We start from the raw sequence: 25,788 nt of genomic DNA on the forward strand, positions 1-25,788 counted from the left end.
CGGAGGGGACAGCGGGGACACGAGGCGCTGGCTCTGCAGGATCGGGGTGCGGGAGATGGATGGGACCAGTGCTGCACCAACCCTTCTGCAGGATGCTCTGCAGGTGGGGGGCAGCTGGAGGCTGTTTTTAGGATGGGATTTGGGCTTGAATCACCATGGGTTGGGGATTATTTGCTACCTGCACCGGGGTACCGGTGGTGCAAGGCCTGATGGGGGTGCAGAAATTGGGGAGTCATGCAGGGCGCCCTGTGGGTGACATGGGTGGGGGGGAGATCCCAGAGCTGGGCAGCCCCCAGGGTGTCCGGGAAGGGATGTGAAAACCAAGGGAGCTGAGTGAACTCAGCATCCAGGGCACGAGGAACAAGCCAAGGCCATGCAAAGGGAGGAAGCAAGTGCCTCCTCGTCCTCCAAGAACCCTGCTGCCACCTGGAAGCCATTTCTGGGCTCTTTGCACCCTCTTGCACCAGGACAAAATCCTGGGGTTTGCACCCAGGGCCACAGGCTTTGCACCCAGAGCCTGGAGTTTTGCAAAAGCGCAGGGAGCAAAGCCCAGCCCCAGCAAGAGAAGGTGCTGGCGAGGCCGAGCAAAGGCAGGACGGTGGGTTTCTGGGGTCCTTGGCAGCAGGACCAGGTGTCCCCATCCCAGCAGCGCCAGCGCCCCATGGAGCGGGAGGGTGGTGGGTGCAATGGGCCGAGGGCCAGAGGGAGCGAGTGGGGCTGGAGCAGCCCGGTGGGTGCCCACCAGCCCAGCCACGTACCCGTCACGCTGGTGGGGACCGAGCTGCTGGGGACAGGGACTGGCACCCCGGGCCAGGCAGGGTTGGGGCAGACAGGAGATGGAAGAACAAAATGGAAAAAGGAGAGTGGTGTTGCAAACAGCAGGCCGTTGTTTCTCTTCTTTTTTTTTTTTTTTTCTTTTTTTTTGTCCTTTTTTTTTTTTTTTCCTTTTCTCCGCCGCACATATATACAGACAGACACCGTGAGGTTTGCTAAAGGCAACATCTCAGATCAGATCAGTGTGAGATATGGAGAGCCGGGACCCGCAGGGGGTCCGGCGGCCCCACAGTAAGACAACATCGCCGGGACCCCTTGTACACGGCCCCCCCAACCCGAATCCCCCCCACCTCCCCCCTGTGCAGCCATCCCGGGATAAGATCCCGTTCCGCCTCCTGGTGAGGCCAGGCCGGGTTTTGCCGGGGCCCGGCGAGGGGGCAAAACCCGGCGCTGGATCCGCCCGCCCAGAACGGGCTCGGGGCGGGACGGGGTCGGGGCGGCAGCGCTGCGCCCACCTGCAGCGGGGCGGCTCCCGGCACGGCCCGGCCCGGCCCGGCCCGGCTCGGCTCGGCACGGCCCCGCTCCGCTCCCCAGGGCGCTGCCTCCTCCGCCGGTCCCTCGCTGGCGGCGGGGCGGGTGCCCGCCGGGAGCTACAGCGGCTGCCTCTGCGGGGAGAAGGGGGGTGTCAGCCCGGTGGTCCCGCTGCGGTGTCCCCTGGGGTGTCCCCATCAGCAGCCAGCCTGCCCACCCGCGAATAACTGGGTGCCCACCCGAGATGCAGCGCTTTTAGCACGGGTTCAATTATCACTCCTCTACCCCATCAGTGCTCAGGGAAGGGGGATAGTCCCCAGTACCCCAGCTCGGGGTCCCAGACCCGGCACCCACTGGCCTGTCCCCGCAGCGGGGGATCCTGGGGGGCCTGGTGCCCCCCAGGGACACAATGCCCCATGGGGCTGAGCGTCTGGGGTAGGTGTGCCATGGAGTGGGGTGTCTCTGGGTGGGGAGATGGTCCAAAGGTAGATCCCCCTACCCCAGGGGCTGCAAAGCACTGGGGGAGTGTGCGGGGGGCCTTTGTGCTTACCTTATGTTTGGGACATTTCAGAGAGAAGCTCTCTTCGGTTAATGAGCAACCTGCGAGGAGAGGAGAAAGCCGTGTCAGGTGAGTCCCCGCGCTGCAGGATGGCTGTCCTGAGCAGCAGGGACACAGTGTCCTCCAAGGCCTCCCACCACCATCCGGACCAGCTGCAGCCTTTGCATGAAGGGTTCAACTGAGGACGGCCAAACTAGGGACACCAGCCAGCGCTGCCAGCGCAGGGATATCGTCGCCCCGGCTGGCAGGGAGCCGTGAACCCACCCTGGCCTCGGGTGGGCTCGAGCAATGCAGAGCAGCCAGCCAGGTAGGTGGGTGCCAGGGGACCCCCGTACCCCTGTCCCCACAGCCAGGCTCACCTGTGTCGACGGCACACGCATAGTGGTAGGTGTGGGGACACCCCTTCTGGCAGCAGCCCACGGTGGCTCCCACTTGCTGGCAGCTCGAGCACTTCTTTAAACACACGCAGGAATTCAGAACAGGGAAGGAGAGATGCAGAGAGACAGAGAGATCCCATCAGAGCCCAGCATGGGAGCACAGTGCCCTGACAGCCCCGGCCGCGAGGGCAACACACCGGCATCCCTGCACCTCTCCAGCCCCAGGCGGCATCTTTCCTCCTGTGCCCGCACACCATGAGTGACACCGTGCCCCTTGCTCGGCTGTCTGCAGCCACGCATGAGGTTCTGCCCGTCGGGGGGTGGTTAGTAGGTCCAGAGAGGTTCTCCTTCCCCTCTACTCTGCCCTGGTGAGACCTCATCTGGAATATTGTGTCCAGTTCTGGGCCCCTCAGTTCAAGAAGGACAGGGAACTGCTGGAGAGAGTCCAGCGCAGGGCCACAAAGATGATTAAGGGAGTGGAGCATCTCCCTTATGAGGAAAGGCTGAGGGAGCTGGGTCTCTTTAGCTTGCAGAAGAGGAGACTGAGGGGTGACCTCATTAATGTTTATAAATATATAAAGGGCGGGTGTCACGAGGATGGAGCTAGGCTCTTCTCAGTGACAACCAACAGTAAGACAAGGGGTAATGGGTTCAAGCTGGAACACAAGAGGTTCCACTTAAATGTGAGAAGAAACTTCTTCTCAGTGAGGGTGACAGAGCACTGGAACAGGCTGCCCAGGGAGGTTGTGGATTCTCCTTCTCTGGAGACATTCAAAACCCGCCTGGACGCCTTCCTGTGTAACCTCACCTAAGTTTTCCTGCTCTGGCAGGGGGATTGGACTAGATGATCTTTTGAGGTCCCTTCCAATCCCTAACATTCTGTGATTCTGTGATTCTGTGCCCACCGTACTGCTCTCCTGGATGGCACCGAGCCCACAGCCATCCTCCATGGAGCAGGAGGTGTGAAGGTGAAGGGACATGGCCAGGGCCATGCTATGGTTTGGTGGCAGTGGTGGATGAGGACCACGGTGTTCCCCATCTCCTGCGCCGTCCCCAGTGGGTGCTGCAGGGACGGGAGCCCCCAGCCCCATGGCACGGGCAGGGAGCCACGCTGCGAGCATGCACACCAGGGAATACGGCCAGCCCCAAACCTGGTACTGGGGGGCTTGCTGGAGACCCTCTGCTGGGTGGCTGTCCCCTCCCGTTCCCCAACACAAAAGCCCCATGTCCCAGCAGTGTCCTCCCTATTTTGCTCCCTCCATGTACCTGTGCTCCCTTCATTCTGGGAGAGGAGAATCGTGGAATAGTTTGGGTTGGAAAAGACCTTCAAATGTCATCTAGTCCAACCTCCTGCCATTAGCAGGGACACCCTCCCTCCAGCTCCTCTTGCCCATCACTGTGGCATCATGCCATGTCATGCCTTTTTTTTGTCTTCCATCCTGCCTTCACCAGGCTGTGTCTGTCCCACTTTGAGCTGCCCCCTGTGACACATGGCTGGGCTGGGGGATGCAACCCACCAGGCTCAGCATCCTCATGGTCCCAGGGGGGCCCTGCTGTCCTCCCAAAGCATAACACCAGAAACACGCTTCTATGCCTAAAGGAGGGGGTTTAGGTGCTTTCCGTCCTGCTCTCTCAGGGCAGCTCCTCATGACCAGATGCTTGCGGGTCAACCCTATTAGTTTTCATCCCAGCCAGAGGCACAGCCACGGGAACCACTCCGGCTGAAGGAGGCCAGCGGGAGATGTCATCCCGGAGCGCTGTGCCATGCCAAGTGGGCAGCTGAGCTCTTACCAGGTCAGCAGCCGCCTTGACGGCCTCCTGCAGCCCGTAGAGCTTCCCCGCCACCAGGAAAACCCCAGCGGTCCATACGGCACACGCCTCGTGCAGCCAGTGCTCCTGCGTGTCACCCGCCGGCTCCTGCGGTGGGGACTCAGCCTTGTGACATTCGTGCCGCCGGGGCTTTTCGGCCGCCTCCTCGCCCTCTGTCCTCTCATCACAGCAGTAGCAGCTCTGCAGCCTACGGAACATGCCCCGCGGGCTGGAGCGCAGCGAGCTCTGCTTGGCCACCTCCGCGGCACCCTCCGGCCGCGCCGCCTTGCCGCCGGCACCACAGCCACCCTCTGTCCCTCGGGGCGCCCGGTCAGCCGCGGCGGCGGGCGGGATGGCGTCCTCGCCCGGCCCCTCCACCCGTGCCTTCTCCTTCAGCCGCGACTTCTTCTTGGGCAGGCAGTCCTCGGGGTAGTAGGGCCCGCAGAGGTCCCCCAGGTCCTTGTAGTTGGCGGGGTTGCGGCACAAGCAGCAGACCAGGCAGGCAGCGCTCAGCGCCTTCGACACCACCGGCCCCATGTGCATGGTGGAGGAGGCGGGCAGGGCTGCCCGTGGTTGCGGTGCCGGCCCAGCCGGTCCCCGTTGCAGCCGAGCTTCCTCGCCAGGAGAGTTGATGACGGTGCAGGCAGTGGTGAACTCGCCACGCCGTTCCACGTGGACGTAGGGGGCGAATGGGGGGGCCCGGCTGTCCGCCCGCAGCCGCTTGCAGGAGATGTATTTCAGCCGGATCTCGGGCTCGGCGGGGTGCAGCAGCGGCACTTGCTGGGCTTGCCGCCGCCGCTTGCCGCGGCTCTTGCACCGCGCCGGCACCGCCTTGGCCTTGCCGTGGGCCAGCCGCTTCCGCTGCCGCTTGGAGTAGCCGTTGTAGTTGGAGTGGTTGGCCCGTGGCTTCGGCCCCCGCGCCGCCCCAGCAGCAGGACGCACCTCGGGCGGCCCCTCGCCACCCCGCGCCTCCTTCTCCTCACTCTTTGGTTTCTTCCCCTCCCGCAGCATCTCCTCCCCGCTGCCTGGGCCGGCCGCACGCTCCCGGGGCAGCACCGGCAGTGGCGCGGGGCCCAGCGGAGCCTTGGCCATGCCCAGCGCTGCTGCTTTGCCCTTGCGGTTCCTCTTCTTGGGCAGGAGCCCCAGGCTCTTGGCCGCCATGGCGGAGCTGGGCTGTGCCCCCAGGGCCGGGGCATCGGCCTCGCCCTGGCAGCCCTCGGCTGAGAGCTTCTTCCCGCTGCCCAGCTTGCCCTTCGGCGCTCGGCCGGCGGGGTTTCGGCAGAGCTGCTCAGCCGGCGGTGCGGTGGGAACCTTCTGTGCCGCCACCGGCTTGGGCAGCCGCGTGTCGCCCGCTGCCGGGGCGACCCCACCGTGCTTCACCGCCCGCTCCCTCTCCGTCCCCACCGGGCTCAGGGAGGTGCCGTAGGTGGCCACCGTGGCCGTCACCGTGGCTGCCGGTTTGCAGGTGAACTTCTTCAGGTTGGGCGAGGTGATCTTCTGGACGATGGCCTCCAGCTTGAGGCCGCGGCCCTTGCGAGGAGGCAGCACTTTGGTCTTGGTGGCCTCCTGGAAGGCCGCCCGGGAGGTGATCTTGATGCAGACGTCGGGGGCCTCCTTCGGTGGGGGGGGCTTAGGGACGGCTTCACCGGAGCTCTTGGGGGCCAGCTTGGCTTTCACCTTCTTGGCCACAGGCATCTTCTTGAAGAGGCTGGAGGGGCCCTCTGGCTTCTCCTCCTTCACGCCACCACTGTTGCTTCGCAGGACCAGGTTTCTCTTCTTGGCGGGGATGGGGGAGATGAAGGTGGACTTTCTCTTCAGCGAGTGCAGGGGCCGCTCGGACATCTTGCCCGCCATGCCTGGCCCTGCTTTGGGCAGCTTCATCCGAGCACCCACCTTGCCCTCCTTGTGGGGGCTGCCTGGGGCCGCCAGCTTGAAGGCAGGTGGGAGGTGGTTGTTGATGAGCTTCTTGGGTGCCTTGCAATTCTTCAGACGGACATCGGCCGCCATCTTGCCCCGCCGCCTCTTGGTGTAGAAAACCTCCTGCGTCTTCGTCCGGGAGCGCAGGATCATCGACCGCTGGTCCCTCTCCCCTCCCTCCACCACGTCCCCCTCCGGCAGCGTCGGCCCCGCTGCCTCCTCCGCCGTCACCAAGCCGGGCACCAGGATGGTGGTGGCATCGCTGGCATTTTGGACCACCTTGGGGGCCGGCCGGCCGCTGCGCTTCCTGGCTTTGAAGGCCACCCGCTGCTTCACGCCGCAGCCAGGCTTCTTCCCCAGCTTCTCCTGGTGCGTGGGGGCCTTCAGCCCCTCCAGCGGTGCCGGGGCGCGGGGCTCGGCCAGGGCGGTGAAGGAGCGGGTGCACATGCGCGCTGGCAGACCCTCGGCTGGAAACCGGGGCGTTTGGCTGTGGACGTTCTTACTTGGCATCTCTGCTGGGCCGTCTGGCCCCAGGCAGGCGCCGGCCATGCCACCGGCTGCCAGAAAGTCACTGAAGGGGCTGGGCACGGCGCTGCCGGGGCCGTCCCCCTCCAGCAGCCGGCAGTGGACCCTCTTGTTGCGGAGGCTCTTGCCCCGCGAGACAGGCTCTGTCTTCCCTGGCGTGTTTTCGGGCGTGAGCTGCTGCTTCACCGCCATCGATGGGGCAGATTCGGCATCGGCCACCTCTGGGGGGGATGTCTCCCCTCCACCGCTCTCCTCCTCGGGTTGGATGTGGGCCAGGGAGGACTTGAACCAGCTCTTCACCTTGGTCTCCGTGCCCACGGCGGGGCCCAGCAGGATGACGGACTGGCCGGAGAGGCGCGGGGCAGGAGCCGAGCTCTCCTTTTCCGCCGTGCTGACGGTCTCCTCAGCGGACACGGGCACCTCGCTGGAGGACAGCACGGCGGGCATCTCTGGGGGCTTGGGCGGCGAGGCGTCGTACGTCACCGACTTCTGCTCCGAGCCGGCCAGCTCGCAGAGTGAGGAATACTCCTCCACCTCCAGGTCCGACTCCTTCAGCTCCGGTGAGGAGATGATGGGGATCTCGCTGAAGTCCCCCGTCGAGCAGCAGTGCCGGGTGTCCTGCAGCCACCTCTCGCTGTCCGCCTTCGTGGCCTCGTCGTAGGTCAGTGTTTCCTCCTCTTCCTCCTCCATTGCCTGCTGGCCAAAGTCCCGGGCCGGCTCGCTCTTGGCCGGCTGCTCGCCATCACACAGATCCAAGCCGCAAGCATTTTTTTTCTCCTTGCAAGAGCCCACCAATTTACTGGGGAACAAGCCCTTGGGCAGGTCGGAGGTTTGCAGACCCGAGCCCAGCTCCTTCCACCGCAGGCACGCCTCGCCCAGGCTCTCCTCCGGCCACTCGAAGTGCTCCATGGCGTTCTCAGAGCCCTCCGAGTTGGCAGTGGTGTTCGAGTAGCAGCTATAGCCGGCAGCTCCCGCGCTCGATGTCGCTGCCGGGATGCTGGGCTTGGAGTTGAAGGCCAGCGGGGCCGCGTCCTTCAGCGCATCCTTAGTCTCAGCATCCACAAACTCCACCTGGGGACCCTCGTACACCTCCTCGCCGAAGTCCTTCCCAGTGCTGGCCCCTGAAGCCTTGTCCAGCTTGAGGGGCTCGGTGAGGGTGCTGGAGTCACCCTGGCTCGGCCAGGCGCCCTTCACCATGGAGTCCAGGCAGGGCCGGTGGTTCTCCAGCTGGAAGGGGGACTTGGTGGCCTCCTTGCTCAGCATGGGTGAGTTGGCCCAGGTTTTGTCCGCCTTCTCGCTGATGGCATCCTGCAGGACGATGATCTCGGAAGCCAGCTCCTCCTGGGACAGGGCGCTGAGGAGAAGCCGTGGACAGTCCCGTTCGTTGGTCACATACTTGGTGAAGGTCTCCAGGGGCAGGCTGGCATGGATGCTCTGGAAGGAGTCGTCTGATTTGGTGGACATGTCATCCGGGGAGGTGACGGAGCAGGTGGACACAGACTCGGGCTTCGCCTTGGAGTTGCTGTTGACACGGGCAGGGCTGCGGTTCTGGTTGCAGTACAGGAAACTCCTCTCCAGCTGGTCCTCCGACCCACTGAGATAGTCCGCGTCCTGCGTCTCGGTGTGGACAGACTGAGGGGTGCTCAGCGGGTCGGACAAGGGGGTCCCCACCTGCTCCGCCGAATAGGTGCTGCTCTCAGGGCTGCAGTGCTGCCCCTTGAGCTGCTCAGGGGTCCTCGCCGGGGTCTTGATACCCTTTTTCTGGGGCACGGCTGCTTTGGAGAGCAGCAGCTGCTGGACGGTGTTGGAGATGTTCTCCACCTGGGAGGTGAGTGCCGTCAGGCTCTGCAGGCTCAGGTCCGACAGCAAGTTTTCGGGCAGCTTCTCCTTTTGCAAATTTTTGCAGTTCCCAGATTGAGCGTCAGGGCTCGTCCCATCAGTGGGAGAAGGGTTCAGCAGTGGCATGAAATGGCTGTGGTCGGTGATACCAGCTGGGAAGGCGCCGGTGCTCAGCGGCTGCTGGCTGTACTGGAAATTCTCCAGGTTGGGCATCAGCGGGGAGGGAGTGGAGCTGTAGGACGGGGACCTGCCAACGGAGCGAGCTGGCGAGTGGCTGGCGCTGGGGCTGAAGGTCTGGTAGTACTGCTCCGGTGTCCGCACAGGCGGCGCGTCACCCTGGCAGTAGGTCTGACCCGGCTGGTTGTAATGTTGGTACTTGGCCAGGTTTTGGTAGTGGAGGGTCTCCGGGGCGTGATGACGCCCTTGCAAAGTTTGCGGTGGCTGTGGAGGCTGAGGCGGCTGCGGGGGCTGCGGTGGCGGTGGCTGCGGGGGCTGCGGCGGCGGCTGCGGGGGCTGCTCGTAGCCGATGCGGTTGGGCTGGTAGCCGTGCAGGTTGGGCACGCGGGGGCCGGGGGCCAGGCTGGCGGCGTTGCCCAGGGGCCGCTCCAGCGGCGGCTGGCCCGAGGGTGCCGTGCAGCTCTTGTAGGTGTGTGCGGACTGGCTGCCCCCTGGCACCGAGGAGTAGGTGGAAGAGGCGGGGAAGGACTGCGAGCGCTGCCCGAAGTGGGGGCTCTGCGAGAAGGGCATGGGCGAGGAGACATCATTGGGCAGCTTCTGCCGCTGCAGTTTGGGGTAGGGGAGCGTGGGCGGCGGCTGCTGCTGCTGCTGAAAGTGAGTCCGGAACGGCAGCGGGGCAGCCGATGGCTCGTGGTACGGCCGCCCGCCCGCCAGAGCCGCCGTCTTCTTCATCAGATTGTCCTCATACTTGGCCACGCCGCCAGGCAGTGCCTGCGGCTGGCTGCCCCATGCCTGCAGGCTCTCGTCCCCTGAATAACGGGCCGGGTAAGGGCTGTTCTCCTGCACGGTGTAACTGGAAAAGGCCGGCCTGCCTTGCAGCTGCTGCCCGGCTAATTGCTTGTTTCCCCGGTGGTATTTCTCCACGGTGCTGTTCTCGTAGCCCGCGTACGGCAGTTGCTGTTGACTGTAGTACTCCTTCGCCACCAGCCTCTGCCGCTCGCAGTTCGGCCCTGCCTGACTTTGATGCCTGTAATTCTCCAGGCGTGATGTATCTTGTGAAGTCGGCTGGTAGCTCTGCTGGTTGCCATGGAAACCACACCTTTCTCGAAAGGACTGCATGGCGCGGGCTCGTTATCTGCGAAGAGAGAGAGAGGCGAGAATTCAAATGAAGCATTGCCACCGCGGAGGGCCGGGGAGCGCGTGTGCCGCGGGGGTATCGCCTCGCCTGCCATGGCATCGCCCCGCTGGCACCATGTGGCCTCGCTGCCACCCCGCAGCACAGCACCTGGCAATGCATTGCCCGGCAATGCCTCGCTTTGCATCACATCGCCCTGTGTCGCCTCACATCGCCCTGCATCGCATTGCCTTGCCTTTCACCTCCCTGCATCGTGTTACCTTGCATTTCACCTCCCTGCATCATCTTACATTGCATCGCATCGCCCTGCATTGCCTTGCATCGCATCACCTTGCATTTCACCTCTCTGCATGACCTTACATTGCATTGCAGCGCCCTGCATCGCATTGCCCTGCATCGCATTGCCCTGCATTGCATTGCCTTGCATCGCATCGCCTTGCATTTCAGCTCCTTGTATCGCGTTAACCTCACTTTCCATCGCCCTGCATTGCACTGCTCTGCATTGCATTGCCCTTGCATTTCACCTCCCTGCATCTTGTTACCTTGTATCGTGTTACCTTGCATTGCATTGTCCTGCATCACATCACATTGCCTTGCATTGCATCGCCCTGCATCACCTCACCTTGCTTTTCACCTCCCTGCATCATGTCATCTTGCATTGCATCGCCCTGCATTGCATCGCCTTGCATTTCATCACCTTGCGTTGCATCTCTTTGCACTGCATCGCCTTGCATTTCATCTCCATGCATCGTGTTACCTTGCATTGCATTGCCCTGCATTGCATCACCTTGCATTGTCCTGCATCCCATTGCCTTGCATTTCAGCACCTTGCATTGCATTGCATTGCATTGTTTTGTATTGCCCTGCATCGCATCACATCACACTGCCTGGCATTGCATTGCCTTGCATCACATCGCATCACATCACATTGCCTTGCATTGCATCTCCCTGCATCACATCTCCTTGCATTACACTGCGCTGTATTGCCCCAGATTGCAGCAGCTGGCTTTGCATCACCTCGCATCGCTCTGCGTCGCATCGTCTCGCCCCACGTCACATCGTTTGGCATTGCATCGCCTCACCTTTCACCACTCTGCATCATCCTGTCAGACCTCCTTGCATCGACCCTGCTGCATCGCCCCGCTCCACAGCACGGTGCCCGCGAGCAGGGGGGTGGCCGGGTCCTGCTGCCTCCCCGCTGCCTGCGCCATGCCCAGCCAGACCCTGACGCCGCTGCTGGGACCTTCCCCATCTCTGCTGCCCGTCCCGGCTTTGCTGGGTGAACAAACCCCCTCCCTGCAGCCCCGTGGGGCCGCAGTGACCCCCTGCACCACGCGTGACCCCTCGCCTCTGCAAATCGCTCACCCCCCTCCTCGCACACCCTCCCTGGGGACGCCGGCATCCTGCGAGCCCCTGTGAACACCCCGCTTATTGCCATTCTTTTTAATTATTGAGGCTAATTACTGGAAGCAGCAGCGTGGAGGGCCAGAACTGCAGGCTCTGCCGCAAAAAAAGTCATTTCAACTTGCTGGCTCTGCCCGGCTCTGCCTGCTGCTGCCTCCCGCAGCCCCCCCGGCGCTCCCTCTGCCCGGTGCGATGCCATCTGGAAGCTGTCTGCTCCCGCCAGCCCAGCGCCTCGTCACCATCGTCATTAAACCTCATTTCCAGCCCCGCTCGCGTTAGGTGCAGGGAAGCACCTGGGTCACCGGTTTGATGTCGGAAGCAGCTGAGCAGCTTGTGGGGCTAATGAAGGGCTCGAGGACAGTGGGGACACAGCCTGCCCGTCCCCAGCACCGGCAGGTCGGAGGCGCTGGGGTGAACACGAGACTGTTCCAGCAGCAACTTGAGATTTGGGAGCTCAAGTTAGGGCAGCCCCAAGGGTCTGCAGCTCCCTGGGGATGTCTCCAGTGCCACTCTCTTGGTGACGTGCCACAGTGGTGGCCCTCACGCTATCCCCTCTGCCTGTGACGAGGGGAGGGGATGGGGTGCTGGTGGTGTGGACACTGGTAGTGTCTCCTTTTTGCACCTTCTTGGGGACTACATACACAGACAAGGCTTTATTTAGTTATATTTCCATAACCACCAGCATCTCAGGGATGCACTGACTGCACAGTGCCCCCTGCGCCCCTGGAACTGAGCTCGGTGCTGCCCACGTCAGCATGTCCTCCTGTCCCCTCCATCCTATTTTTGGATGCTTTCCATGTCTCTTCCCCGTATCAGAGCTGCACCTCGCAGGCTGCACAGGCAACTGGAAACAGTTGAAGCCCAGATCCCGGGGAAAGGATGGGTCAATCAGAAATCCAGTGACGCCGGTGTGAATGTCCCTACCACGGCGTGGGCGCAGTGCTGGCCTGTCCTGAGCTGGGGCTGCCGGAACAAAGGCAGCAAAATCAAAGCCAAGCCTCTGGGGCAGCCCCAGGTGGTGGCGAGAAAATTAAAGGGAGAAAAGGGCCCCTCGTGCTTCGTGTGGAAGCAGGTCTGAAAAATGAAATCAGCTTGAGAAGACTCTGGGTCGGTGCTTTAATAGGAGCCTTTTCCCCCCTGTTCTCTTTAAATATTAATTATTGTTATTAATTAATTATTGTTACTTTTCCAAACAGCTGGGACAACGCCAGGCTGAGCAAAAGCACCTGGTGCAATGGGACAAGTCGTTCAGTTGTGCAGAGGAAGCACGCGTGCAGGGTGTGCATGTGTGCAGGGTGTGCACGTGTGCAGAGCTTGCATGCATACAGGGTTTGCACACTTGCATAGTGTGCATGTGTGCAGAATTTGCACACTTGCAGGGTATGCATGCGTGTAGAGTGTGCGGCGCTGCGCATGCAAGCAGGGTGTGCGTGTGTGTGCGTAGGAGGAAGCCCCCCAGCAGGATCAGGCCATGGGGACAGGGGGACATGTCCTGGTGCCTGGCAAGGGCTGGGGCTCATCCTGCACCCCTGGGTGTCCTCTTACAGCGGCCACAGTATGAGGGGCTGGATGAGATCCACCGGGCTGCAGCTGCCCATTGCTTCCCTATCCAAGATGAGCCGAGATCCCATGCCCGGAGCCATGTCCGCATCTCCGTGCAGACGCTGGGCACTCTGCTGGGGATGAGGCTGCTGCTGGGGGCCAGGAGGGGACACACTTGTCACTAGCAGCACCCAGACCTGCCAGCAGAGCCAAAGGCCAGCTCTGCCCTCGGTTCTGCCGCAGCTTTGCTGGAGAAAGGCCGTAACAGATGTTGCCGCCTGATGTAGGCTGTTTCCGAGCAAACGCTTTAATGGCATCAAATCAAGCTGTCGACAGCAGCAAGGTTACAGCCCTGCCTGGGAGGGGGAGGCGGCCGCAGACGTGTCCCCAAGGCCCCACACGGTCACCCCCCCGCCACGTCCCTGCCAGACGTGCTCTCCCGGCCCTGAAGAAGTTTCCAGCCCAGCTCCTGCAATGGGAATCGACACGGGGCCTTCGGCGCATGGCAGCAGCCGGACACCTGCCCTTGGCAGCTGGCAAAGCCACCGCGGCTGCAGCCAGTGGTCACGGCATGGGAAGGGGTCCCCAGGGTGTCTGTGGGAGGAGGTGGGGACTTGAGGCCATCGTGGTGCCCAGAGCCAGCGTGACCCTGTCCCTGCAAGGCAAGGAGCTGTGCTTGTGTCTGAATACAGCCACCCGGGAGCATCCTGTGCCCATGGTCCCCGGGGACGTATGAGTGGCCCAGCCGGCCCCACAGCTCCCAGCACAGCTCTGCTGTTACCCTTTGGGGACACACAGGACCTTCTGCACTTCCCAGAACCGCTGCATGACCTGGGGCCATGCTGTGGTTCATGAGGCCATGCTGCAGTGCACGGAGCTGATGCGGTGCATGGAGCTGATGTGGTGCATGCAGCCAATGCAGTGCATGGGGCTGATGTGGTGCATGGAGCTGATGTGGTGCATGGGGCCGATGCGGTGCATGGGGCTGATGCGGTGCATGCAGCCAATGCAGTGCACGGAGCTGATGCGGTGCACGGAGCTGATGCGGTGCATGGAGCTGATGCGGTGCATGGAGCTGATGCAGTGCATGCAGCTGATGCAGTGCATGGAGCTGATGCGGTGCATGGAGCTGATGTGGTGCATGGGGCCGATGCAGTGCATGGGGCTGATGCGGTACATGGAGCTGATGCGGTGCATGGGGCTGATGCGGTGCATGGAGCTGATGCAGTGCACAGGGCCAATGCAGTGCATGGAGCTGATGCAGCGCACGGGGCTGATGCAGTGCATGGGGCGGATGCGGTGCACAAGGCTGATGCAGTGCACGGGGCTGATGCGGTGCATGGGGCTGATGCGGTGCATGGAGCTGTTGTGGTGCATGCAGCCAAGGCAGTGCACGGAGCCGATGCGGTGCATGTGGCTGATGCAGCGCCCAAGGCCGATGCGGTGCATGGGGCCAATGCCAGGAGCTGAGCCATTGCACCGCACGGCACGGCCAGCCCAGCGCAGCCCCAGCGCTGCCGATGCCGCCTGCGTGGCAGCTCACAGCCTGCCTGCTGCTCGGGAGGATTTGTGCTGCATGGCTGGGTTTGGTGTCATTTTCCTCCTCCCCACCCCTCCTTCCTTCCCCTTTCCTCTCCCTTCCCCTTGGCTGGCATGGACACAACAGGGCCGGATCCGCACCCTTCTGCAGGCGGCCCAGGACTTTTGGTGGCAGGGCACCCTCGGTAAGCACTTGAAACCCCCAACACCTCAGCCCTGGAGGCTGCCGGCGTCCCCCGGCCCCCCAAATCCCAGTCTCGCTTCCCAGCTGCTGCTCGTCCCGCGGGGGCTGATTTGGTCCCCCCAGCCCTGCTGCTCCTCCGGCTGCTCCTGCGCCATCAACAAGGACTCAGCCACTAAAAATAGCAGCCAGCTCTGGCAGGGGGATGCTTTGCCAGCGGAGCATCGCAGAACCCCGCTCCCCACCCCGAAACCCCTGCGCCAAACCCCCTCCCAGCACACCCCCCCCACTCAGGGGTGCAGTGAGGTGCCATTGGGTTGTGGGGGTGAAGGGATGGACCCCCCTCACCCCTCCTTGGTGGCTCTCATGGGGGAATAAGCACCTATCAAGGAGCATCAGCCTCGGATTTGTTTAATTGTGAGCTGGTGGAGTTTAAAGAAACCTTTTCTGGCTGGCTGCCACACCGCAAACTGCTCCGGAGAATTGGATTATTAAGGGAGGAGAGAAGAGAGGAGGCAGAGAGGGGAGCCGGGGGGGTCGCAGTGTGGGGCACAGCTCAGGAAAGGGCATCCTGCCCCAGGAGCTGGGAATGAGAGAAACTGAGGGGGACGGACAGACAGACAGAACCCCCAGACAGTGCAAAGGGACCCGTGGGGCTCAATCAGACCCTCCGGGCGGTTGTGGAGCTGCCGACGTCCGTCTGTCCCTGCATCCCCTGATGTCCCTGCAGTGCCTGGTGCTGGATGATGGCACCCAGCTTGGTGGGGCCCAACACCCCTCCTGGGGTGCACCCCCTATCAATGCACCCCGTAATGCCCCCTCCCTCCAATGAACCCCCTTAATACACCCTCCCTCCAACGAACCCCACTAATGCACCCCCTCTCCAATGCCCTGTTGATGTGCTGTCCCCCAATAAACCCCTTTAATGGATCCTCTAATGCCCCCTGTTAATCTGCTGACCCCCCAAAACTGCCTTTAATGCAATCTCTGCCCAACGCACCCCAATAATGCTCTCTCCTCCAATGAGCCCCTTTAATACATCCTCTCCCCAATGAACCCCTTTAATGCACCCTCCCTCCAATGAACCCGCTTAATACATCTCCACTCCAGTGCACCCCTTTAATGAACCTCTCATTAGTGAACTCCTGAACCCCTTTAATACACCACCTCTTCAATGAATGCCTCTTTAACACCCTCCCTCCAGTGAACCCCATTATGAACCCTCTCCAATGCCCCCGATAATGCAGTCCCCTCAATAAACCCCTTTAATACAATCTCTGTCCAATACACACCGATAATGCTCCCTCCCCCGGTGAACCCCTTTATTGCACCCTCTCTGCAATGAACATCGTTAATACATCATTCCTCCAATGAACCCCTATAATATACCCTCTCTCCAATGCACCCCCATTAACACACCTTCTCCCCAATCCCTCCCCCATCAGCACCACCATCTCCCATAACACGAACACTCCATCCCAGTGCAGCAACTGGGAGGCGAACGGTACCCACAGGGCAGACCCCAGCCCCCCCACATCCCCTCATCCCTGCGTTCCCCCCTCCTTTTTCGGCGCTCAGCCGACCGGAGCAGCTGTTCCCTGCACACTTCACTTGCCCGCAGATGATGATAAATGGAGCTGGGGCTGCGCCGCCCATCGCGCGGGGGTGGGCGGATGCGGGGAGCGAGGAGGAGGAGGAAGGATGGGGGTCCCCATCCCCTGCAGCCCCCCAGATCATGCTGCTCCTCCCATCCAGCTGCTGGGGAATTCCCTTCGGGGAGGGGTGTTGTGGGGGTGGAATCTGCCCAGGGAATTCCCATTGCAATGGGGTGCAACCCCCATGGACAGCTCAACGCCAGATTTGGGGGGCACAGTCCTTCATCCCTGTGCCCCCCCCCCCCAGCTCCGCTCCTCCCCAGTGAGGAATTTTATTCAGGAAAAAAAAAAAAAACAACAACATCGCCTGCAAACCGCACTCATGACTCAACGTTTCTGCTGGCGCTGGTTTCTCTGGCGCTTGCCAGGGGAAGCCCATGGCCTCCCCAACCTCAGCCCCTCGCGTGGAAATCCGGCTCATCTGCCAGCTCCAGCCTCTCCCCTTGGTTTTTCCTCTTTTATTTTGGAATTATGGCTGGGGGGTTCCTGATGTCAGGGTTGGGAGGTTGGCAGAGGGTTGGGCTGGAGGATGGGGGTGGTATGAGAGTCGGGGAAAGTTGGGGTGTTTCTTCTTGCTGCTGGAAAATGCCAAGGGGGGGATTTGAAAAGGGAGGGGAAAAAAAAGGAAAAAACCAAAGGGTTAAAAAAGGGGAGAAAGAGAAAAAATAAAAGAAAAAGAAACAGAGAAAAGGAAAAAAAGAAAAAGGAAAGAAAAAAGAAAAAGGAAAAAAGAAAAAAGGAAAGAGCAAGAAAAAAGAAATAAAGAAGAAAAAAGAAAAATGAAAAATAAAAAATAAAGAGAAAAAACAAATAAGAAAAAAGAAAAAGAGAAAGAAAAAAGAAAGAGAAAGAAAAGTAAATAAGAAGGAAAGAAAAATTTAAAAAAGAGAAAAAAGAAAAAAGCAAAAAGAAAGAAAGAAGAAATAAAGAGAAAAAAAAGAATATTTCCTGCACTTTTCATATATGCAAATCGCTGGCGAGACCCTCCCCGCAGAGCAGCCTCCCAAGCACTTGCTCGTGGGCTGTTGGACAAGCTGTTTTGCTGAAACTATATAAACAAGATACTGGTTCGTTAGCAGGATGGAAGTGGGTGCTGGACCCCTGAGGTGCTGCTGGACCCCTCCTTGCTGGGTGAGGAAAGTGGGGTGCCCCATGGCATCCTCCTTGGTGATGCCGAGGCCCTGCAGGGTTTATGACGCTTGCAACAAAAATAAAAGGAAATAAAAGCTCTCGCAAGGGTGGGAGAGCAAATGGATCCTCGTCCCGGTCCCAGATCCACTCGGCACGTGGCTGTCTCGGGATCCGGTTACTCATGGATGCTGCGAGCAGATGAGGTTGAACACGCGAGGGTGCGTTCCCCGGGGAACGTGATGGGGATGGCTGACGGTCCCCACGCTGTGCTGACCCATGAGCGCCCACTGAGCTCTCCGGCCCGGCAAATCCACACCAAGCCCGGCGGCAGGACCCGGCACCCACCCAGCACCGCAGCTCAGAGCCATCCTGCACCCCGCAGGGACGGGGCCGCGCTTCAGCCGTGTGTCCAGGTTTGTGTGCGGTGTTGGGGCTCCCAACAAATACCAGTTTGGGAGCTCAGGGATGGAGCAGGCTCGTGCCCCAGCCCCGTGCTGGGGTCCCGGACCCCCTCCCCTCGTGGGTGTCTCCATCCCCAGCAGCCCCGGAGACCCCAGGAGATGACAGGTGGCCGTCACCACCAGGACATTTCCAGCTCTCCCAGCCATGCCACCAGCTCCATCCCCTCCGGCTTCAGTGGGGTCAGGTTCTGCCCTGGCCACAGCCAGTTCTTCCCCAAAAACTTCCAGCAAATTCGCGCTACAGTGGCCAAAACCAGCTGCCGTGGGATGGCAGCTGATGGGCAAAGGATGGACCCTGGCACCCGGCTGCACCCGTCCCCCTCCCGTGCGTCTGCTCCCTCTCTGGGAGGTGATGGGGCTTTGCCACTGGTGTCCCATGTCCCCGCTATGTCCCCACCATGTCCCCTCCGTGCTGGCAGGCACACAGGGACACTTAAGCCCATGTTTTATATGAGTGTCACTAAACATTACCAGTGTTCCCAGTCCCATTGAGACGCCCTCACCGGGACCGACGGGCATCACTCTGTCCCCCCTTCACCTTCCCACGGTCCGGTTTCGTGGCACCTCCTGCCTTTGCTTTCAGGGCAGCCGCTCTGCCGTACCGCATCGCACCACCCAAGCCGGAGACCCAGCGCCCAGCGGCTTCCCACCGCCGGCACAGCAATTCCCCCCGCCCCGGGTCACGGCATCCTGTGGATGCTGCGCTTCGGCATCCTGCAGACAGGTCTGTCCGCCAGAGATGAATTTGGCCGCACCGCTGCCAGGCTCTGCCCTCTAAGTCATCTCCCGCCAGCAGCAGACAGCTCGGTAATGAAGCGTAATGCTCCGGCACTCCCCTGAGTGACAGTGGCCAGCACCGGCTGCGTCCCGGCGGCTCGGCACAGCCTCCTCTGCCTGCCGGGGGGACAAAAAAAGGGGAAAAAAACGAGCAACCCCTTGCCACGATCACGGAGCAGCACATCTACCAACCGGTACCCTCGGCTGGACCTCGGCTAGGGGATCCTGAGCAGTAATCCCCTGGGGAAAAAAAAAAAGAAAAAAAGAATAAAAAGAGGTTGGAAAAAATAAATCAAGGCTAAAAAAATAAAGGCTAAAAAACCAGAATAAAAAGGGGGTTGAAAAAAACAAATTGAGGTTTGATATTGTGTGATAAATTATTTCGGTATTATACATTCACCTTCTCTAAATCCCAAAGACAAATACCAGGGCAGGTGAACTGATGAAGGAGATTTCCACAGGCCTTCTCCTGGTTCCCAGTTACTGACTCTGACCATCACTGCGGGCACCATCCCAACCTTCTGCACCCCCCAAAATCCGCTCCTTTTGTTCCTGCTGAAAAACCGGGCAGGAGGGCAAAGAGGAGGGGAGAAGAATTTGGGGCAGGGAACTTCCAAAAGGGATGATTAAGGAGTTAATCTGCCTGAAATAGATAAGGAGCTTAGAGCTGCTGGTATTTGACTGTCCAAGTTTGGATTCGGCGTGTCTTAAACACTGGCTGGAATGTACTTAGATATGACCAAAGTACACGTCCCCCTGAGGAATTACCAGGTTGCCAATTAGATTTGCTTCCCAGATTCACTCAAACCTTCACAAGCTTCTTCAGAGCAGGAAAATTGCTGCCGGTCCCCGGGGAGGCGGTGGAGCAGCCGCTACGGCACGGCAGAGATGCCGGCAGAGATGCCGGCAGTGCGCGGGCAGACACCGGGATTGGCGGGCAGAGGGCACAGCCGGGGCGATGGCGATGGCGGGGATGCCCGTGCCAGGGGGTGAGGGCACCGGGCACGGTGGTTTTGGGTGCGTAGGGATGCTGTGTGAGCCTCGTTGCGGTCACAGCTTGGCACTGGGGATGCTGGTGTGGTGGCTGGGCTCTCACCGGACCAGGTTCAGCATAGAATCACAGGATCAGTTTGGTTGGAAAAGACCCTCCAGATCAGCGAGTCCAACTGCTACCCCACCCCTGGCACCGCCCCACGTCCCTGAGAACCTCATCTCCGTCTGTCCAACCCCTCCAGGGATGGTGACTCCAGCACTGCCCTGGGCAGCCTGTTCCAATGCCCCACAGCCCTTTGGGGAAGAAATTGTTCCCCAGATCCAACCTCAACCTCCCCTGGTGCAACTTGAGGCCGTTTCCTCTGGTCCTGGCGCTTGTTCCTGGGGAGCAGAGCCCGACCCCCCCTGGCTCCAAGCTCCTTTCAGGCAATTGTAGAGAGTAGTCCATGGGGCTGCAGAGCCGGGGTTGTCCCTGCCTCCAACCAGGCTCCCGGTGTTTCCACGCAGCCAAAACCAACCCAAACTACCCCAACCCAAACTACCCCAACTCAGTTCCCTCTGAGCCGGCAGCAGCCAGAGCCATCGCGGCCTCTGGACACAACATGGAGCGGAGCCGCGATGCCGTGCGGGGAAGGCAAACAAGCACCGGTGGCGAACACCCGGCTTCTGGTCCCCACGGGCATCACCAGCCAGATGCTTGGAGCAGCGAGACCCCCTGCCTGTGCTGGGGTGGGGGTCACCACCCGGGGGGCACAACCACAACCACCAGTGGGGCCAAGCGGCAGTAGAAAAGCAAACGCCATCCTCCGCAAAGCATCTCTCTGGCCATTCATTTTAACTACCCCGCTCACATCGTCATTATTTGTGGCGCTCCATAACGTGATGGTGAAAGTAATGAGGTTTGGAGGTTACAAGAGCACCAGGGAGCGAGGACCATCACGGGGGACCCCCTCCACCACATCCCGCACCCCAATACACAGCACTGAGCTCCTTTCCCATCCCGGCAGCATGGCCAGGCTGCGCTCACTAAATCCAAGCTGGGTTTCTCTGCTGGCACCCCAGTCCCATAAAAAGGTGTCGGGAAGGGCAGCGCGTCTCACTGGGCCGGTCCCGGCATCGCCGGAGCAGCAGCGGGTGATGGAAAGTTGCTGGAACATCAGCTTTGGATGCCAAGTCCTGGTAACAGTTGCTATGTGAAACATTCAGAGGTGGAATTTACTGTCACAGTTAATAATAGATGAAGGTTTTAGAATTTTTGATGCTTTACATTTTAAGCCGTTTGATTTATAATGTTTCAGAAAAGGAGGGGAGAGACAGGGCGGGGGGGAGAAGGCATGAGCCGAATGGCAGTGTGTGGTAAACACACAAGTGGGGAGATGGCGGGGGGGGCTCCATCCGTCCCCCTGCCTGTGCCGGGGATGCAGGTGAGACCCCTCAATCACAGCTATCAGGACATCCATCTCCCTGCCAAGCATGGGAACCAGGGAGCATCCCTATGGAAAAACGGAGCACAACTGGGACCAAGCCCCTCAATCACCAGCTTGCACTTAATTTTTCTTTTTTTTCCTTAAATCGCTGCATCTCTTCTCATTCTGCCCACACGCCCCCGCCGGTGTTTTCATTCCGGCGGGTTGCTGGGTTATTTACTTGCTGGCGCTCCTCTCCATTCTTGCAGGTGTATTTCAAGTAGGCTCCTTAAATAGCAGCGAGCCGCGCGCCCGCGGCGGTGTGTGCTGGGTCGTGCTGATTAGCAACACGCTGCCAAAAAAACCAAGGGTCTCATTTCTCCACCGAGCTGCCGCCGCGCTGGCACAACGAGGCGCCAATGCCCCGGCATGCGGGGATGCTGCGGCCGGGTCCAGGGGGCTGGTGCTGCCGTGTCCGCTCCCGGCCTGAGCTCTCCCTCCTGGAAAGCAGCAGTACCAGTGCCACGGGAGGGACCTCAGTGTCTCTCCGTGTCCCTTGGTGTCCCTCAGTGTCCCTTGATGGGCTTCAAAGCTGCCTGATACTTGGGATGGCTGCAGCTCCAGGACCTTGCTCCAGCTTCTCCCAAACCCTGGAGCATCCCAACATCCCGAATGTGTGTGTGGAGCATCCCAACATCCCAAACGTGTGTGATCAGGAGGATTTAATCCCAGCTCAGCGGGGCTCTGGGTCTGGCACAAGGTGGGGGAGCGGAGGGGGACCCCACGCCTCCGCTACCAGCGCTGGGCTCGCAGTGATGTCTCGATAAAATGATGGGGGGGCGGATAAGAGGGGTTTTCCCCTCCACTCCCCCGAACCAAGAGAGATGTCACGGTGCAGACGGCAGGAGCTGCGTCGTGATGCCAGTGAAGATGAGGGGGCTGGAGTTGGGGTCCTGGAGCATCCCCCCTCCAAAAACTGGAGACACCTCAGCCCTAAACAGCTCCGTGGCTCCTGCCAAGGCCCTGGGTGCATGAAAGGACCTGGGAGGTGGTTGTGGTGTGTCCCCCACCACCAGCACCCTCCAGCCCCTCCAGAGCCCCCCACTACCCCCCAGACCTGGGAATTCCCAGGCATCCTGGGCTGAGCTGCCCCATGATGTCTCAATCAGTGCTTGTGCATCGCCCCATTTCCATATGCACAGCCTGGCCAGAGCCGAGTATAATTTCTTTATAAAGCGGCTGTAGCTCGCCTTAATGAGGAGGGTTATTCCACAAAGACCCGTTACTAATGGGCTTGGGGGCGGGCAGCCCCCGCGCGCAGACGCCTCCTGCCAAAACCACCCCCACGATGCGCCCAGCTCTCCCCCGGCCACGGCGTCCCTGCCAGATTTGCACCCACGGCTGAGCCCGTGCTGGTGACCTCTGGCTTGGTGGGCTCCCAGCAAGATCCCGATGTCCCCATGTCTCTGCCAGCTGCCTCTCTGCGATAACAACCACTTGCAGGTCCAAAAATGCAACCGCATGGCACGTCTTGGTGTGGAAACCATCCAACCCTTCCCAAAGAGCAGGTCCGGGAAGGGAGATTGAGGTCAGCGTGGCACCGCTGTGCCCTGGTACCCACAAAGTCCCTGCTCGGAAAACCAAACCGCTGGATGTCCCCAACCCTGTGGGCACCCGCTCTCCGCCACGGCCCCAACCGAAGACATCGCTCTCACCGGGCACAGGCTCAGCCGCCAGCGATCAGTCCCTCATTACCAGCACCACCTTATTAAAAAACATTAAAGATCTTTAAAACCCAGGACTCCCTCCAGAGCAAGTCCCTCCCCGCAGAGCCCCGACAAATTCATTGCACCGGTTCGGCCCTGCCACTCCTCCCCGGTCCCCTCCAGGGATCCCCCGTTAGTGGCGGGTGCCTCGTTAACCAGTGTCGTGCCGGTGATTGGCTGAAACTCGTTTGCGGCGTCAAGCGGCATTGCCCCAGACACCTTCTCATACGACCGGAGGCGCAGTACATCCCAGGGCACTGTCACAATATATTAAGACGCGGCGCTAAAAATAAGCAACGGCAAAAAATAAGCACGGAAATCGCAGTCCCTGCCTGTCCCTGCCAGAGCCCCCATCGCCACACACAGGCTGGGGAAACAGGCAGGAAAGAGGATTTTGCTGGGTTTTGTTAAAATGACATGTTTTTCCCTTCCCTCCGCCCCCATCTCTTGCCACCCCAAGGAGTGAGCCCCGTGGCGACACACGGGTCGTGGTGACAAATCATCCTGGAGGGGGTGGTTTCTCTACATGCCGGTGGTTGGGGCTTGGAACGGACCCCTTGCCCACCCCACACAGCCCAGCATGGGCTCTGCTGCCAAGCCAGGAGCTGCGGGCGCAGCACCACATGCCGTCGAAGGACGGTTGGGTTTCGGTCAGCCCCGTGTTAGATGCAACATCCATGCTGGTGCCCCACAGCTGTTCCCATCCCAGCAGCTCCCCAGTGGGGCACACAGCTACAAACACCCCATTTTCCCCACTCCCTGGGTACGTGCGCACCGGTGCGGCACAGCCCACGGGATGGGAGCTGGGAGCATCATCCCTCCGGGGGATGCATTTGGCACCGGAGCACCTGGAGAGGGAGCAGATGCAGGCAAGAGGCTGCCTGCACCCATCCCTCCGCCTGCACCCATCCCTCCGCCTGCACCCATCCCTCTGCCTGCACCCATCCTCCGTGCCGGGTCCTGCGGGGGTGTCAGAGGGACCAGAGGGGACGCAGCCTCTGCTGTCCCCGGGAGACGAAACAGCAGCTGCAGGCTGGGGGACAGCTCGGTGCTGCGGCTGGAACGAATGCAAGCACATACCTCTGCCCCGGCACGGGTGTTTGCTCTTCTCTTCCACGGCTGTGATTGATTAAAGGATCAGGGACATCTGAGAATGGAGGCAGCAGCGGCAGCAGCAGAAGCAGCTCCCTTTGGACTTGGAGAGCTTCCTTGCCTGCTGCTTGCTGCTGCCGTTGCCTGTCAGGCAGCTTTTAATCAAGGTTTGCTTATATCTGCAAAGGCCTTTCCCAGAGGGATGAAGGGAGGAAAAGAGGGGGGGAGAGTATATTAACATGCCAGCCACCCTCCCTCTCCCTCTCCTTTGTTTATGGAGAGGGTCAGTGCTTGGAAACGGCTGGCGGGGACGGGGAAAGGCGCTTTGGGGGTGCTGGGGGTGCCGGCAGCGCGGTGTGGCTCTTGGCAGGTCCAGGTACCGCGGCGTGGCCACAGGTAGGAAAAGCATCGCCAGCCGGCTGGGATGCTGTCAGTAATGGCAACAGCACACGGAGGGAGTGGGACCTGGTGGCCAGGACTTGGTGGACTCCTCCATACACCCCTGGACACCCGGTATGTCCCCACGGGTGCTGCAGTGGGAACAGGGATGCAGGGACCAACCCGGACATCCCCAAATTGGGGTTTCAGCCTAGACAGACCAGCACCATCCACAAGCCAAGCCTGGCCAGGCAGGGGGAACCCTGGCCCCTCCATCCCTCCCCCAGCCCCGCAGACGTTCGGGGTCTCCCCTCCTACAGCAGCACCGGGGCTGCAGAGGGACCAACACCGGCCCCAAAGCTGCCCCACAGCACCCCAGGGATGGGTTTGCCCCACAACGTTGGGATTTCGGCACAGCACCCACCACACCCACGCAAGCAGCACAGGAGGAAGAGTGACCCCCAGCCCCGCGTCCCCCCATCAACACATCTGCCTCTGCTGCCATTCGCACGCATCACTTAGGCCCTGCGTGTTATCTTATTGCTCAGCTAATGACCTGCTAAAAGTATTATGTGAAAAACCGCACTCTTAGCCAGCCATTAAACTGGTTAGGACCAGCGGGTCATGCTTTATTGCTTTAATAACTGAGTTTATGAAAGGTCGTCTCATAACTGATAACATGCATAATTTTTGTAACTTAATTAATGCTGCTAATATACTGGAGTCTCCATCAACTGCTGTTGCAACTGATGTGCAGTTTGCAACCAGAGCGGGGCCGGGCAGCGGATCCCGGGCCAGGCTCTGCCCCGGTGTCCTTGCCATGGTGGGAGCGGGGCACAAATCCGTGCCAAAACCCTGCCAGGACGCTCTTCCACATTGGAGCATCACGCTCCAATAGGCTCCAGCTGGGAAGGGGGATGCTGCAAGCGGGCAGAGGGGGTTCAGGGCCAGACCTCGGTTCTAAATCAGTAAAAGAAGGGACTTCTGTGCTTCCTCCGTGCCCAGCCCGTGCAGCAGCCAAAGGCACACGCGGGATGTGCAATCAGAGCAAGTTTTCCCCCAAGAGGTACCAAAAACCTCTGTGGGATGGGAGTCGCTCCAGCGATCCCATACATCCCCACCTGGAATTAAAACCGAGCAAAAGCACTTTGCTCTGAGCAGGGATTTGGGGCTTTGCCCCAAGAGGGTTTCCCCTGGGAGCCCCAGGACGGATCCTGCTCCCCGGCGACGCTGCAGGCACAGGGCAGGCTCCCGGTGCTGCACATCAATCACGGCCCCACAAAAATAAATACCATGGAGCTGGCTGCCTTTCTTCCCAGCGCTGTATTTTTTAAGGACAACCTCCTTGACAAGAACACATTTTTCTCATTAAAAGGAGAAAAAAAAAAAAATAAAGAAGCAAACAACTCCCCACCGGCCCTAGCGCACACCTGGGGGGCTGAGTGTCTGACAACCAGAGGCATTTTCCAGGCAGCAAAATTGAGCCCTTCCCTTGCAAAACAAACAAAAAAAAACCCCCCCAAATGTAAATAGGAGCCCAGGTGCATGCGGTGTGCAAGTCCCTGATATGCTGCCACCAGCAAATCTGGTGAGCTGCGAATCCCCGGCACCGCGCATCCAGCGCTGCAAATCCGAGCTGCTCCAGCCGCCTGCTTAGTTTTGCAAATTCTTTCCTGCTGGCTGAGAAAAGCCAATATGTCTGCTGCTCCCGCTCCAGCGCAATAATTGTTCAGCGCTGGTTATCATCCTGCCAGAAAGGCACGAGCTACCGCTGGGGCACTCTGCTTGCTGTAAATGCAGCTAGATGATTTCCTAGCAAA

The 25,788-nt window shown here is 60.4% G+C and overlaps 1 protein-coding gene across 1 annotated transcript in view; it reads right to left on the minus strand.

Annotated features, from left to right (window-relative positions):
- Positions 1-1,223: 1,223 nt before the first annotated feature.
- RAI1 (retinoic acid induced 1) overlaps positions 1,224-25,788 on the minus strand; it is a 75,048-nt gene continuing 50,483 nt past the window's right edge. Inside the window, exons 3-6 of the mRNA XM_065645091.1 lie at positions 4,033-9,643; positions 2,224-2,317; positions 1,856-1,905; positions 1,224-1,439 (exon numbers count right to left, since the gene is read on the minus strand). Coding sequence (XP_065501163.1) covers positions 1,425-1,439; positions 1,856-1,905; positions 2,224-2,317; positions 4,033-9,627 — 5,754 coding nt within the window. The 5' untranslated portion in view covers positions 9,628-9,643 and the 3' untranslated portion in view covers positions 1,224-1,424. The remainder of the gene's footprint in view (positions 1,440-1,855; positions 1,906-2,223; positions 2,318-4,032; positions 9,644-25,788) is intronic.

Source organism: Caloenas nicobarica, chromosome 14, assembly GCF_036013445.1.
Source record: "Caloenas nicobarica isolate bCalNic1 chromosome 14, bCalNic1.hap1, whole genome shotgun sequence".
In the NCBI taxonomy this organism is placed as follows: Eukaryota; Metazoa; Chordata; class Aves; order Columbiformes; family Columbidae; genus Caloenas; species Caloenas nicobarica.